This window comes from Xiphophorus couchianus, chromosome 3 (genome assembly GCF_001444195.1).
Source record: "Xiphophorus couchianus chromosome 3, X_couchianus-1.0, whole genome shotgun sequence".
Lineage (NCBI taxonomy): Eukaryota > Metazoa > Chordata > Actinopteri > Cyprinodontiformes > Poeciliidae > Xiphophorus > Xiphophorus couchianus.
The window spans coordinates 1,484,555-1,499,981 of NC_040230.1; the positions used below are offsets into that span (position 1 = coordinate 1,484,555).

Below are 15,427 nucleotides of genomic sequence, written 5' to 3' on the forward strand. Positions count from 1 at the left end.
AATCTTTAAAATGTAGCATGCTGACCTGCTCCTCACAGCAACAGGTGGGGGAGGGGCAGCCACTTGAGAGAAACCAAATAAAAGCTTCTGTTTGTTTGAAAGCATCAGATCCAAATACATTTTTTGACTTAAATTTTCGCCAGTAGAAAATCGGATACTTTTTTCTTTCTTTCCATTCTGTAAACTTTTTATGCTAATCTAGTTTCAGGGCTCTTAAACACATCTTCCATACCTTTTTATGACTATTTACATTTTAGACAAGATTTTTAAAAGTTTACATTATTAGTCCTTATATTAACTGAACTAAATACAAAATTGATTTTGTTACATTTAAATATATTTGATGTAAAAATAGCATAAATGTAAAGAAATGTTAAGAAAAACCTGCAGCAGAGAAATACAAACTGTCTGCTGCTGTCAATGATTCACAGAACTGGATCATTCCAGGTAAAGCAGGTCAACAGTAGCTGAAAACTCTCAGGTTGAGATTCCCATAAGGTCTGAATTTACCTCCTGATCTGACAGGGAAAGTCTGAGCAGATGCAGATTTGCTGTTTGCCGCCTCATATCTGCATAACTGGATGTTTCTGCTGCAGCTCGCTGCACAAACCTCACATCTATAAATATCAGCATCTTGAGGAAGAGCAACATTGATTTTTACACAGCATGATTTGTCAGAGGTTTTTCTCTCTGATTTGGATCAGAACAACACGTGCTCCAGCAGAACCTCTGGCGCCGTTAGGATCGTTTCCTTCCAGAGGAATCCGGCCGCAGACGGGAACACATGTCGGGTCAGAGGAGCTCATTAAGGCAGCGTTGCAGCTCGTTGCAGCTGCTGTTGCATCTTCAGATCGGGTCGCTGCTAATGGGCCCCTGGCCACCATGAGGGCCGCTAACGCGGCGCTGGGGCTTCTGCTGTCGACTGCAGGCAGCAGGTAAAGTTCAGGGCTGAATAACTGATGGATTGTTGGAGGGTCAGAGGGTGGCAGGAGGAAGAGCAGGAGTAAGAGCAGGAGGAAGAGCAGGAGGAAGAGGAGGAGGAAGAGCAGGAGGAAGAGCAGGAGGAAGAGGAGGAGGAAGAGCAAGGCAGAGATGATGGCGGCGCCGGTCGGCCTGTGAGGGCCTGTCAGAAGCTGGATCTGATTGGCTCTCTGTTACACATCCACATAATGAGACCCGGGTAATGAACCAGGGTTACATAACGGCCCTATTCCGCCGCTCAACTACGGAGAATTTTTAATTTAGACTGGAGTCATAATGGTCGACTCGATCGGTGCAATAAGTAATTTTACAAAAGGAGCTTTGCTGTAATTAGAGCACTAAGAGAGGAACTGCAGACAGAGCAGCAGCAGTCATCATCATTGGATCTGTTAGTGTGGAGTTTATTTCAGCTTCATTAGGAGGAGAGAAGGTCAGAAAGTTCTGCTGGAGGATCCAGAGCCACGTCAGCCGGAAATCAGCAGCTAATCAACCTCTGAACCAGGAAGTTCTCACAAAACGCCTTCAACTTCCTGCTGCAAAAACATGTTAACTGTAATGTAGGTCAGAAAATATTCCCTTCATGTTTCACATCTGACTTCCTTATCAACTGATGTGCTCATAATTCTCCAACCTTTTTAAAATATTCATTTTTTGTTTTTTTGGCTCAGTTTTATTCCCACCTGAAACATTTTCTCAGAAATGCTCCACTGACGTCACTGAGACATAATTTAACTCATTTTATTCCATAAATCTAAGAAAAATATCAAAATTAACAGTTTGGCAGCAAACAGGATTTTTTCTGGGCTAAAATGGAAATGAATTAAAATGAAACTTGCATGAAATATTGGCACTGAAAATATGAACACAAGATATTTATAAATGTAAGCATTAGAAGTGAGTGTGAATTTATTATGATGTTTGCAGATGACATTGTAGAGTTCAGTGAGAGAAGAGAGGAGATGAAGGACAGCCTGGAAGGACAGCGGCCGTCATCTGCTGCAGCAGTCTGTAACGGCGGCGGTCGCTGCAGCAGTCTGTAACGGAGGCGGTCGCTGCAGCAGTCTGTAACAGAGGCGGTCGCTGCAGCAGTCTGTAACAGAGGCGGTCGCTGCAGCAGTCTGTAACGGAGGCGGTCGCTGCAGCAGTCTGTAACGGAGGCGGTCGCTGCAGCAGTCTGTAACGGAGGCGGTCGCTGCAGCAGTCTGTAACAGAGGCGGTCGCTGCAGCAGTCTGTAACGGAGGCGGTCGCTGCAGCAGTCTGTAACGGAGGCGGTCGCTGCAGCAGTCTGTAACGGAGGCGGTCGCTGCAGCAGTCTGTAACGGAGGCGGTCGCTGCAGCAGTCTGTAACGGAGGCGGTCGCTGCAGCAGTCTGTAACGGTGGCGGTCGCTGCAGCAGTGGAAGCTGTCGGAGGTCAGCGCTGCTCGTTGAGGAGAAACGTTTTACCTCCAAATTCTCCAAAAATCTCTAATTAGAAATAAATGTCTGGGTTTGTCAGTAGTTTGAAGCTGGGATGAGCAAAGAGAGTTTCTTCTATGCCATGGTGACCCTTGACCCCTGAAGGCAGCAGGCTGGACGGGGAGCCCAGTCTGAACCGTATTAAAGATGCCGCCTGTTTCCACTGCGCTGATCCAAATCAAAACCTGAATTCTCTGCAGTTTCGCTCTCGTCTCGTCTAAAGACAAACTGGCTGCTAATTTTTGAGCAGAGCAGGAATAAAGCAGCTGTGATGGTTCAGATTTAAAGGGCCGGTTCTGAATCCGTTTATGGGTCAGGGATCCGGAGTGTGTGCTGACCGTGAACGGCTTGCTGTTCAGCACCAACCTGGCCTACATGTGAGCCGCGCCTGGCAGTCACAGATGAGGGCAGATAAACCCAGCCTGACTGACCCTTATTGTTGTTTTCTGTGATTTGTCGAAGCGGTTTGAGTTTCATGGAGACGAGGCAGAGCTGAGACATGAATCGGTGGAGCTGCTAACGGATCAGAGACGCTCGTTGCTTCGTATTGATTTACGGCCCAGAAGCAGCGCCGGCGCTAACATTAACTCACAGTTAAATTGTTTACATGTGAGCAGCTTTAACAGCCAAAACTGTAAAGATAATTCTGTAATTTTCAGTCAAATCTTCAGATTTCCACATTTCGAGGGAAAACAGTTGAATTCGTCCTAGAATCTGATCTGAAACTCGCTGCTCCACCGGCATTAAAACCTTCATGGAGGATAATTTGTTGCAGGGCTGTTGCATTATAGCTCCTGTCATGCAGCCCTCCATCACTCTGTTTTTTGGTCAAGCGCAGCCTGGAGGTGTGTTTTGGCTCATAGTGCTGCTGAAAAAATAATGAGGTGCCATAAAGCTCCAAACAGGCAAGCTGCTGTATGGCTGCGAGGCGTTGTGGATCCACGGCTCCACATTTCCACTCGGCCTCTCCGCTCCTCTCCTCCCGTCTTCCCGGGCCGCTCTGCAGCTCTGCCTCTCAGCCGGTGTCACACACACACTCCTCCAGTCGTTCACACTGACGTTTATCTGCTGCCTAAAGCAGAGAGAATCGTCCAATCAGCCTCCTTACTGCTGATTACCTCACAAAGAAACGCGCCGGCTGGGCAGGGCTGTTATCCAACCGTTTATTATTTATTATGATAAATTTCTCAATTTTCATTCATCATTGTCACAGTAAAATCCAATTAGTTCTCTTTAAAAATGTGAGATTTGTTGGGATTTTATGTTATACTATTTTTTCCACTGTTCAATAAGAGCATCAAACATTTTTTAAATATAATTAAATGTCATTTTCTGTGACTGGTGTCCTAAGTGAGGATTTTAGGAAATATTTTCAAGAGCAGTTTTTGTGTTTATAGCTGATTTTTATGCAGTCAGAGTAAATAACAGTTTTTATCATCATTTTATTGTTATCACAATACCACCACAAAATATCGTGATAAAACTTTAGGCCCATATCGCCCGGCCTACCTGACAGCTCTGGCCCACCCTCTTCCAGTTTAATAATAATAATAATCTGAGCTTTAATAGATTCTAAAATTAATTTGATCTGACCTCAAAATGTGCAGACAAAGCATCAGATTGCAGGCTCCCGTCGTTTTTAAATAAACCTGCAGCTAAAACAATAAATCTTTATTTCCACTGGGTTCAGGTGTCAGAGCCTCCTGATGATGATCTGGATTTCTGTCTGAGCAAACAGGGAAACCATTTATTCAGTCAATATTCATGCCACTAAATTCCTGCTGAGGTCAGAAAAATGACTGAAAACCTCAGAGCTCCAGCACTCAGCTAGCAGGTTAAAGGTTAAAGGTCATGAAATCTGTTTAAACCAACGTGGCAGCTCAGGTGAAGCTAGCAAACATCTGGAACATCAGATGAGTGGAGATGTTTCAGCGCCATGTTGGGAGAAAACCAAACGCAGCACACCATCTGCCACACGGTGGTGGAGGAGTGGTGATGTGGGCTGCACAGCCCAGGAACCAGACACATCATCAAAGTTCAGTGTTTCACCAAACAGAACAGCTGCAATGAGACCAACCTGCTGCAACGGTCCAGTCAAAGTCCAGGTGTCAGATAGATTAAAATTAGTAGAGAAATTTATGATGGAGGCAACTGATGATACTGGGCTTTAAATGTTGGAATAACTTCATTTGATGTGGAAACAATCCTGAGAAATTTAATCATTTCTGTATTTAAGATCCATGAACCCAGTTAGCCACTGTTTAGCTAGCTGCATTAGCATCGTGGAATTAGCCCAGGGAGAAACGCACCACATTTTGCTCAACAAGTTAAATTTTCATCTGACATTAATTATGATTCCAGCTGACAAAGAACCAAACAAAGTTTAGTGAAAAACAAAACCCTCTCTTACCTCTAAATCCGTTTTTCTCAATAAATCAGCAGCTTTCAGCCCGAGTCACGTGACTCCTGCTGAAATCAATGGTTACTATCGATAAATGTGATTTTTAAAAATGTGATATAAAAAGGATATTTTGTTGTGAAGTTTCTAAAATCCTGTAGACATTTGATCTTTTCCTCCTGTCAGTATTGACTGATTTATTTCTATTCCAGAGATAATGAATATTAAATGCTGCATAAAAACAACAATAATTAATGAAAGAGAGCTGTTAGAAGAGATGAAACTAATTGAGAGCATAAAAACAATCCAGTAAGAATAAAAACGCATCGATGACCTGCAGATGGTAACAAAGCAGCAGGAATAAAAGGCCTCCTGCATTTTGATCGGAGGATTTCAGACATTTCATTAAAAGCTCAGGAAATGATGTGATAATCTATCACCTTTAAACAACCTGAAGTGAGTAATTCATCAGAGAAAGAGCCTCCCTCCTCCTCCTCCTCCTCCTCCCGCTCCTCTTCCTCACTCCCCCTCCTTCCTCACTCTGCCAGCCGGTGCTGCAGTGGATCAGTCGCAGAGCTCCACCGCGCCTGCCCGCCTGCTAACCCGCTTCATCTCCTGGAAAACGGCGGCGTTAAAAAAAACCCGGGGGGGAAAAGTGTGTCTCTCCGCCGCTTCGCGCTCCATCTGTTTTCTCCATCTGCGGCCGTCGCTCCGCGCTCCTCTGACCCGACCCGACGTCCTCTGCGCGGACTCCGAACCCGCGTCCGAACCGCGCTTCGCTTCGCATCGCAGCATTTTTTTATTCTGCGTAGAAAAAGAAAAAGTCGTGAGGACGGAAAACGCGCTGCTGTATTTTCAACACAGATCGCGTTTTTTCTTTTCTTTTCTTTTTTTTTTTTTAAAGCGGAGTCTGACGATGCGCGGAGTCGGAACCGTCCAGAGATGAGAACCAGAACCTGGGTTTGTTTTCAGCTCGACTCGTTTGGAGGCGAACAGGATGAACCGGGTCTGACTTTGTCTGGGAAACATCAGCATGTTCCCCCCAGCAGAGCCGTAAGCTGATCAGCTCGTCCAGTCAAAGCGGGAGACGCGCATCAAACTCCGTCCTGCTCCGGACACGTGTTGACTCCCCCCAAACCCCCACATCCGGCTCTGAAGCCTCCTAACCTGCGCCCGGCTCGCCCCCGCTGCGGCTCGGCTCGGCTCGGTTCGGTTCGGCTCACCTTGAACCATGCTGCTGGCGTCCCCATGCCCTCCCCGTGTGAGCCGCGCGTCCCGCGGACATGCCGCGCTCCTCCGCTCCGCTCTCATCCTCCTTCTCCTCTGGCCCCGGCCGTCTGCAGGGAAGAAGAAGCTGTACATCGGAGCGCTGTTCCCCATGAGCGGCGGCTGGCCGGGCGGCCAGGCGTGCATGCCGTCCGCTCAGATGGCTCTGGACCTGGTGAACAACAGGAGCGACATCCTGCCGGACTACGAGCTGGAGCTCATCCACTACGACAGCATGGTGAGTGGATGTGCAGGAGAGCAGAGGAGGTGCTGCTCTTAAGTGGAGAGTGTTGTCATGGGGGAGCAGCAGCCTCTCCTGTTGGCTCTCCGCTCTCTGTCTGTCATGTTCTGAGCTGACATGCCGTCACATCGACCTGCCGCCTCGTTTTGCACGTTTTTGTCCACTTTTGTTTCCAGTTGTGTTTGTGAGAGAAGCTGATCCCTGCTGGGTTCCTACACATTAAAATGTTTCACCTGATCTGGTCCGGGATGGAAGAAGCTTTAGTCCACTTTCCAAAAATAAAAATATTCATTGAAGCAATTAATGACAGATTCATTTTTAGAAGGTTTTATAATGTTTGGACAGATGGGAGCCAATAGAGAATCAATAATAGTTTTAAACAATCTTCTACTCTGTTGGTTCAAGTTTTTAATCACATAAACAATAAAATAAACCAGTTTGACATGTTAGCTTGTTTTTAACTCCCACATTTATCTCTAAATAAAACCATCAGTCATTTTTGACCCAAATATCTGGAATCTTGGTCTCTGATCTCAGAGTAAGAAAATTAAAGTATCTTTATTTAAATCAACACATTTTGCAACTCTTCAAAATTTGTTTCTGTCTTAAATTCACATTTACAAAAACTTATGACTGTACAAATATTTTAATGTATTTTTACCCAACTCACCTTTATCTCACATACAGATTCACTCTATTAATATTTGACTTATTACACTTTTACAAAACGCTTGTCCAGAGGCGCCATGTTGGTGGTTTCTGTGGTGGAGGGTTGAAGTCGACCCGGCTCCTCGCAGCCGAGTTGGTGAGAATTATGAAGCGGTTCTTGTAGCCTTTGGTTGTCAGTCTGCAGCCGGACTGCAGAGACTCCAGCTGCTCCCTCACGCAGCTTCATGGAAAATGACTCAAAATAAATCCATTTCCAGTTTTGGGGAATAGCTTAACATTTATATCTGTAAGAAAATAAATTAATTTAATTGTAACATTTTCATAATTAAATTATAAAAATGACAGTGAAATGCCTCACAAATCCATTTAGGATGTAAACTCTGGAGAAGAGTTGGATGTGAAGCTGGAGGTGCAGGAACCCTGGTGGCTCCTGAAAGGTCACAGTTCAGACAGGAAGCCCTGCTGGGCCGGATCCCACCTCCCGCTTGTTGCTCATCAATCATTAATCATGTTGGTATTTTAAAATGTCACCATTATAAATGAAATATCCGACCCCAGGTGGCGTTTCCCCGAGGCGCCGATTCTCTCTGGGTTTGGACCTCGGTGCTGCTCTTCCTGAAAGTTTGAGGGCGTTGTGTGAGCAGCAGAATGAGAGCAGATGCATTAAAAAGCAGCCTAATGCCCGGCCCTCCCCCCGCCCCGCTCTGCCCAGGCTTGTTACCCATCATGCTGCGGGACAGATGCCTGGAGAGCTGCAGGCCGAGGCAGCAAACGGTTAACGGCGCCGGTACTGGTTAGAAATCCGCTACGAGCTTTTTCCTGATTGGTGCACGCAGCTCTGCATTGGAATCCTGTTAAACAGCAGAGCAGGGAGGGAGAGGAGTGTGTGTTAGTGTGTGTGTGAAAGGGAGAGCGGGAGGGTTGGCATGGCAACACTCTCGAAGCGAACGGCGTTAACAAACAAGACTCCGGCTCTGTGACAATATGTGTGCAAATTCATACAGGAGATGCTGGGAGGACGCGGCATCCTGTTCCACCTTGTTCTTTCCAATCTAATGCTAAACAGATGAAATATGGTGGTGTGTGTGTGTGTGAGTGTGTGTCCTCTGATTAAATGTGCTGCTTCACATTGAGCTGCCATGAAAATAAAGACAAAGGTGGTGGAGATTTCCGGGGTTTGGGGAACATGGCTGCTGCTCCGCCTGCGGCTGAAGGAATGAATGTGAACAGAGGAAAGACCTGAAACATGGCAGAGATTCTGGTTCCCTGGCTGTTTAATGAACTCTGGAGGTTAATTATCTCTCCACATGTCTGTGTTTGTTGAAGCCGTGTCCATGTTTACCTGGTTTCATGTTGAAGGGTTCAAAACTTTTCTTCCTCCTTTCTGTCTGTGTGAAAGACGCATTAGAGTCTGGCTTGTTTTTAGCAAACAGGAGTGAAGGAAAACACACCCACGCCGAGTGTTTTGTGACCATTAAAGGCCGAGAGTGTGGAGCTTGTTCAACATCATCCAATATTCATGAAGCTCCACGCTTAATCCCAGCCTGTCCTCTTAAATGGATGCAGATACCCTGTGGTAGCAGAGCGCCGCGTTTCTACGGTTATTCTGGTGACAGCGTCAGACTATTTACAGCCTTCTGTGATCCCAACACACACACACACACACACACACACGCACACACCCACACACACACACACACACACACGAGCTGCGTTCACTCGCTCGCCACACAGGGCCGTTGCCATGGATATATCAAAGCGGAGACTACAAACTTTGATCAATTATTAACAGTGATGATGAGTGAGAGATGGAGATGCAGAGAGATGGAGGAACGAGGTGCTTTCTTCACGTCCGACTCTTTGTTTAGTCGGCAGCTGTGACACAGATCGTCCCGGCCCCGGCCCTGACCCCGGGCCCTGGCCCTGATCCCGGGCCCCGGCTCCGGCCCCGGGCCCCATCCCCGGCCCTGGGCTCCTGCCCCGGCTCCGGGCCCCATCCCCGGCGCGGTGTAGCGAGGTCCCTCTCTGCTCCCACCGGCAGACGGGCCTGAATCAGGATTCCTTTCTGTCTCCGTCTCGTCATTTGATTAGATTGTGAGTTTAATTAGAGAAAGTTTCAGACCTTCGGGATGTAAACCAGAATAAACCAAGAGTTAGATGTCCAAGTTTGAAATCGGTGTGGATTTCCATGCTCATATAAATACAATGGCTGCTGCTCATGTTTGGGTAAAATCTCCTTCTCATAGCCTTTAACTTTCTATGCAGTTCTGCTTGATTCTCATTTCCCTTCATTGCTCCATCTGGAATTTCTCCCATTGTCCTTGATTTGTGAACGATGATGATGTTTCTGTTATGTTTTTAAATTATAATCTGCCTATATAGTATTTGTACTTTAGCAAATTCAGCAGAGGAAGTGAACAAAGTCACGCCTCCAAATGAGCAACAGGAATGTTTAAGACATTTTACTGCTAACATGGATGTTAGCTCTAATCCTCACAGGGTTCAGTTTCAGTCTGGTTTTCCATTAATGTCTGGTAAACTTCATAGCTTATCTTAATGGTGAAACTGGTTCTTTACAAACGTCACAGCCAAACGTTAACGATGAATCGATGGGTCAGATTTTACCCAGAATTCACTTCTCCAGGAAACAATCATCTCTCAACAGCTGAGGGTCCAGACCTTCTGGACGAAGCAAACCGTAGAACAAGAGGCTGATGTTCACCAGGCTAACCTCTTGAATAAACCAGAGGAGTTTCTTTAAAGTGGTCGCTATGGGGCAGGATGTTCACCTCAGCGCTGAACGGAGATGAGGTTGGAGGTTTGGGAAGGTTTTCCAGGACCTGTGATCCTGGTTCTGGAAAACCCAGCAGGACTGTAAGACTTGTGGCTTCCTGGTTATAGAAAGCTGTAGTAGGATAAAATAGTGACGGTGTAACCGTTCCACCCTGGATGGAGGAGGAAGACGCGGCTGCTCTGCTGTGGACTGAACGGCTCCTCATTGGCTGCATCGGGCTGCGTAAACATGGATGGCATCAGGTGTTGCGGCGGCCCGGCTGGGCTTGAAGTGGAAACGATGAAGACCCCCGAGAGCCACGTGAGGCCGGGACGCTTCCGGCTCCGGAGCGCCGCGGCAACGCTCCGGTTCTGGCGCCGTTAATCATCAGGGAGGCGCCGTTACCTCAGGTCACGTTTATTAACACCTCCAGTAAAAATAGTTCATATGAATCCATATTTTAACATCCCAGTGAAAAAAGAGAAAAATCCAACATTTGATTCGAAAACATTAAGAAATAATTGATTTTGGCAAAATCAATGCCGGGTCAATGATGGGCAGCCCAGCAGTTCAGGTTCAGTTCCTCCGTTCTGCTCACTCCACGGGTTTCCTGTTGCAGTGAATATCAACCTGCAGGAGGCGCTACAGAGCTTCATTAGCTTTAATATGTTACAAACAAAATATTGAAAATTAAAACTTCCAGGAGGATAGAGAGATAGAAAGCTAGCAGAGGAGAGTAGCTCTGACTCCGCTCAGCTTTGTTTCCTCACAGCTGCAGAAACGTCAAACTGTCATCACTGGAAATGAAGGACGGCGCTCAGACGTCGTCTCATTGTCGGCATGCAGTTACTGATGTTGCACCTTTTTCTGCCACACTTCTTCCTTCCACTTAACTTTCCACTAATATGCTGGATACAAGCACTGGGCCGTCTTCTCTGCGGTTCTGCAGGTCAGAACGTTTGAAAAAGTTTTTGTTGGTCTGGTGTGAAATGTTTTCGTTAGCTCCACTTTGAGTCCAGCTGGAAGTCGTTCAGGTTCTGATGATATTCTGGTGATTTGAGGCTCATCTGGTCGAACATTCCCGTCCTGATTATCCCAGACTTCTCCTGCCTGGTTGGAGGCGTTTGTCGGATCAGCAGGGCCCGGTGGCGGGTGGCGGTCATGTGCCAGGCGTGACCTTCACCTTTGACCTTGAACCGTTTTCTCTCTGCTTCCCGTTGTTAGACGCTGTATTTGAGTGTTTGTTTTTGACGTGACGACTGAGGCGTTTTAAAGCCTTTTAAGGAGAAATGCTCTCGCTGCTTACTGGGTTTGCCACCCAGTAAAATGCTTCTTCTGACTAATGTGAGTCATTATGTTTTCCCTGCAAACATTCAGCTGTAATGACCCTTTTTTTTGAAATTGGAGCTCTGCAGCCGAGCGTGTTGCTGCGGCTCCATGTAAATAGTCTGCAGTTAATGTGTTTTTTACGCAGGAAAATTGTCTTGACTAAACATGTAGAGGGCTAATGGCTGTTTGTCTTGGTTTGGATGTTTTAATAACCTCTACAGGACCAGAAGCTGCACTTCTTGATTAAATTCTCATTTCTACATGTTATAATCAGCGAGTCATTTGGAATGCTGATTAAAACAAGCTGCTATTAAAACCTGTAATCTGCTATGGTGGTGATGGATTGATGAAATAATTTGAAGATAATTGGCGCGGGCGATGAAGTACTGCTCATCAGAGTGAAGTTAAGACTCTGAAACAGCAGAAAACTAACAAGCTCGTCCTCAGCGGGCAGCTGGGCCGCGAACACAAACAACCTCGGGGAATCGGAGTGTTTAGAAAGCTCTCCGAGTCGATCTGCATGAACCCGATGCTTCTGAGGAACCGAACTGTGTGCCGGGCCGGGCCGGGCTGCAGGCGAGCTTCCCGCTGCTTTCACTTAGAAAAGTCGGAAGTGGAGACTGGAAAATTAGTGGAATCAGCCGCAGCGCTGATTGACTGAGAGAAACTCTCCACTCCCACTTTACATAAACATTCTTATTAATATTAATGCTCTTATCCGTGTGATTAAAAACAGCTCAGCCTGTGATTAAATATAGACTCAGAAGTTTCACAACTGAACTAATCAGTTAAAGGATTCAGATTGTGAGGATTGGTGGGAAGTGAAGCGGCTTTAAAAGTGTCTCTTCCTGCCATCTGCTGCGCTCAAGAGGAAACTTTCTCTGCTAATTACTAAACTAAAACAGAGGCGCCTTAACTCCCACCCAGACATATTTATAGTCAGATCCTGAAACTGGGCTGGTTTCTGTCTGTCTGAAACACCAACAGAACCGCTGCAGCTGTGGAGACCTGCAGCAGAGAGCCGAGCTAAGTTTGCTCCAAATAGAGAAATGAACTTATTGTAAACATCAAACTAAACTAACCTGTGAACATTTAGCCACCAACACGCCTCTTTAAACTGTTAAAATGGAAGATAGGAAAAGGAAGCAAGAGATCTGACGTTCAGACATCAATTCAGTTCAGTTTATTCATGTAGCACCAACTTATAACAAATGTCGTCTTTTTAATCCAGTCACACACTAAATGATTCTAGTTATCAGTCAGTTTATTAGAATGAAAAACGTTTTGTATCCAGCAGAGCATGGAGTCATCGGCCTGCAGCTTTCACTCCTCCCGCTGAGAGCGTAGCGCTCACGTTGATGTAGACGTTACAGTCATGCCTCACACCCAGCATGCATGTGGTGACAGTGGAGAGGAAAAACTCCCGTTTAACAGGAAGAAACCTCCAGCAGAACCAGAACCTGCTCCTTCAGATCATCCTGGATGACACAGTGGATCTAAACGGCTTCAGAGAATTCAAAATGATGATGCTAAATGGAATGAGTGTTACGCTAAATAAAACAGTAAAACGTCTGAATTAACCACCGATGTTTCTCCTGACTTACCCTGCATTCACATGGAACATGTGCAGCGTCTTGAATCCCAGCTTGTTTTATGTGCGGATGGTGAAGGCCAGCAGTTTTGTTTCAGCATATTTACTCTGAGGTCAGATTATCAGGGTTCAGTCACAGCCTCCTCAGAGGGATTACTTTCACTTTAAGGGAAAAATGAACAGCTTTGTTGAACTGATCTGGAAAACTTCCAGCGATAAGAAGAGAAATTTGAATCAGAATGTTTTCAGACGGACCGACATGTTGGCCGCACGCAGGTTCATGAAGTCAGGATGCAGAGCAGCTGCTGCACAAAGCCCAGCTGATCCCAGGCAGATGTTTGCAACATCAAGTAGTTTTATTCATACTGCAGATCAGAACATCTGTGTGTCTCAGCTGGAGCTCCAAAATGTTTGAATCTCACAGATAAAATGAAAGTTTCCTGTCAGATGGTGAGGAAACCTCTCCCTCCAACATCACTTCCTTATGGGATCCCCCAGGGGTCTGTTTCTGGACCCTCTGGGCTCCATCTTTAAAAAACATGGCGTCTCATTTCATCGTTATGCAGATGACTCTTAAACTGAAGTGTAAATCTACGACTCCTCTGAGGGTTCGGCTGGAGGACATTAAAACGTGGATGGATTTATCTTAAAATGACTGAACAGAAAACGGTTCTATGATTCCAGATCTGGTTTCTGCTGTCACTGCCTCCTGTCAACATTTTCTCATTTCCTGCTTCATGTTCTTAAACGCTGCCATGTCTTTATTTACAATCTAATTCATTGAATTTTTATAGCATATAGTCTGGATTTAGAGGAACTCAGTGTTTCGGCTGTTTTGCAGTTTTCTGGAAGTTTGTTCCAGATTTTTTGGTGCGTTTATGTTTCATTTGATTCATTTAGATGTGCAGGACTTTAACTGTTTTAAATGGGCTATATTAGCAAGTTTAGCTTATTTAAAGCTAAAAATCAAACATTTTGGTCTGGAGGTGAGAACTGTAGATTTATATCTGATGACTGAGAAACAAAGTGGTGTGATGGGATTTGCTCTGCCTCCTTAAAGCAGAGAAATGATTTTTCATGCCTTTCTGTTTTCACTGATAACTGTAGAGTTTTTGCTGAGGGTCTCATTGAGGCGTTTTGAAGCGGCTCCTTCAGGCCCATGTGCTGTGATGAACTCCAGCTCTTCCATGCGTAATCACAGCTCACCATTTACAGACATGAAGTCAGGCTGATCACTGCGGCCACTTGTGCTCCACGCCAGATCGCGCAGATGTTTTGGCTTCCCCTCTGGGAGCCGTCAGGTCCTCCATGGCTGCGTTCGCTCCATCGTCCAAACTCTCATCAGATTCACAGTCACGACTCCACTTCCAATCAGCTCCTGCTTTCTCTCAACAAATGAGGATTTTCTGGACAAACAAGCAGCTGCAGCGATCCGTTGTCAGGTGAATTTGGTCCTGAGGCGATGCGGCTCTGACTGCCTCAGACTCAGCACAGCCACGCAAAAGTATTCACTGTGTTGAATTGTGGCTGAAATTATGAAGAATATTCACTCTGGACAGTTCCAGTATGAATCTGATTAAAAGCTAACAGGGAACATCTGGATCCAGCGGACGGGTTTCGAACTTATTGTCATAATTCTTTTATTTTATTGAATTTTGTTTAAATAGTGAAACTGAAGAGAGATGGGTTTTAAATTGGGAGCCGATTCTCCTTAATGGAGCTCAGAATGATCTAACAGCTTGTCGGCTCCTTGACTCTGTCTGCCATGAGACGCAGCCTGAGAGTTAATGAACGACCAGCCGCTGAATACCAATCCCACACACTCCGCTCAGGGCCCCTGCTGCTAACCGCGGGGTCCGGGGGCCACCGGGGGCCCGCACCGGGGCCGTCCAGGGACCATCTCTGTTTTTTTTGCCTCAGACGTCATGTGAGTGGACGTGCCGTCCCTCTGAAGTGGATTTTGCGCAGCGTTCCTCTCTGATCGCGAGGCGTGTCGGCCGTTTATCCGGTCTGTCAGCTGATCCTCCGGTGATGGATCGCCGGGAACGTTTCCGTTTCCTGGATGTGTGGTAAATGACTTCATGGAGGGCGTAAATGTGTGACGGCCGGCGCCGCCCCATCGGGTCACCTCTGTTTGGCCACTGCCTCTCTGTGTGCTGATCTGGAGTCAGAACGGTGGATTTATTTAAAGATGGTTGCTGTCAGGATGAAAATGTGACGCTCATTTTTCTTATTTTTACATTTTTATCACCTTGTTTGTGAGTCTTGTATCTGTTTCTTCTATTTCCAGAGTTTTTCTTCCACTTGTGATGTGGCTGTTCTTAAGGCAGCTGCCAGCTCCCTTTATCTTCATCCTCTCATTCCTCATTCTGCCTCTTTGTTTCTCCCTTTTTATCTCTCTCTCCCATCTCTCCGTCAGTCTTATCTTTTCTCTTGTCCATCTATTTCTGGTCCTGATCTAAATGCATGTGTTTTGTCCTTTCAGTGCGACCCGGGGGAGGCCACCAAGCTGCTGTACGACCTGCTCTACACCGAGCCCATCAAGATCGTCCTGATGCCCGGCTGCAGCGGCGTCTCCACGCTGGTGGCCGAAGCCGCCCGCATGTGGAACCTCATTGTGGTGAGTGGTTCTGTGGTTCTGCAGCTCTGTGGTTCTGTGGTTCTGCGGTTCTGCGGTTCTGCGGTTCTGTGGTTCTGCAGCTCTGTGGTTCTGCGGTTCTGT

At 46.3% G+C, this 15,427-nt stretch overlaps 1 protein-coding gene across 1 annotated transcript in view; it reads left to right on the forward strand.

Annotated features, from left to right (window-relative positions):
- Positions 1–15,427, forward strand: part of gabbr1a (gamma-aminobutyric acid (GABA) B receptor, 1a) — an 84,554-nt gene that overhangs the window by 20,864 nt on the left and 48,263 nt on the right. Inside the window, exons 7-8 of the mRNA XM_028012119.1 lie at positions 6,180–6,340; positions 15,191–15,325. Coding sequence (XP_027867920.1) covers positions 6,180–6,340; positions 15,191–15,325 — 296 coding nt within the window. The remainder of the gene's footprint in view (positions 1–6,179; positions 6,341–15,190; positions 15,326–15,427) is intronic.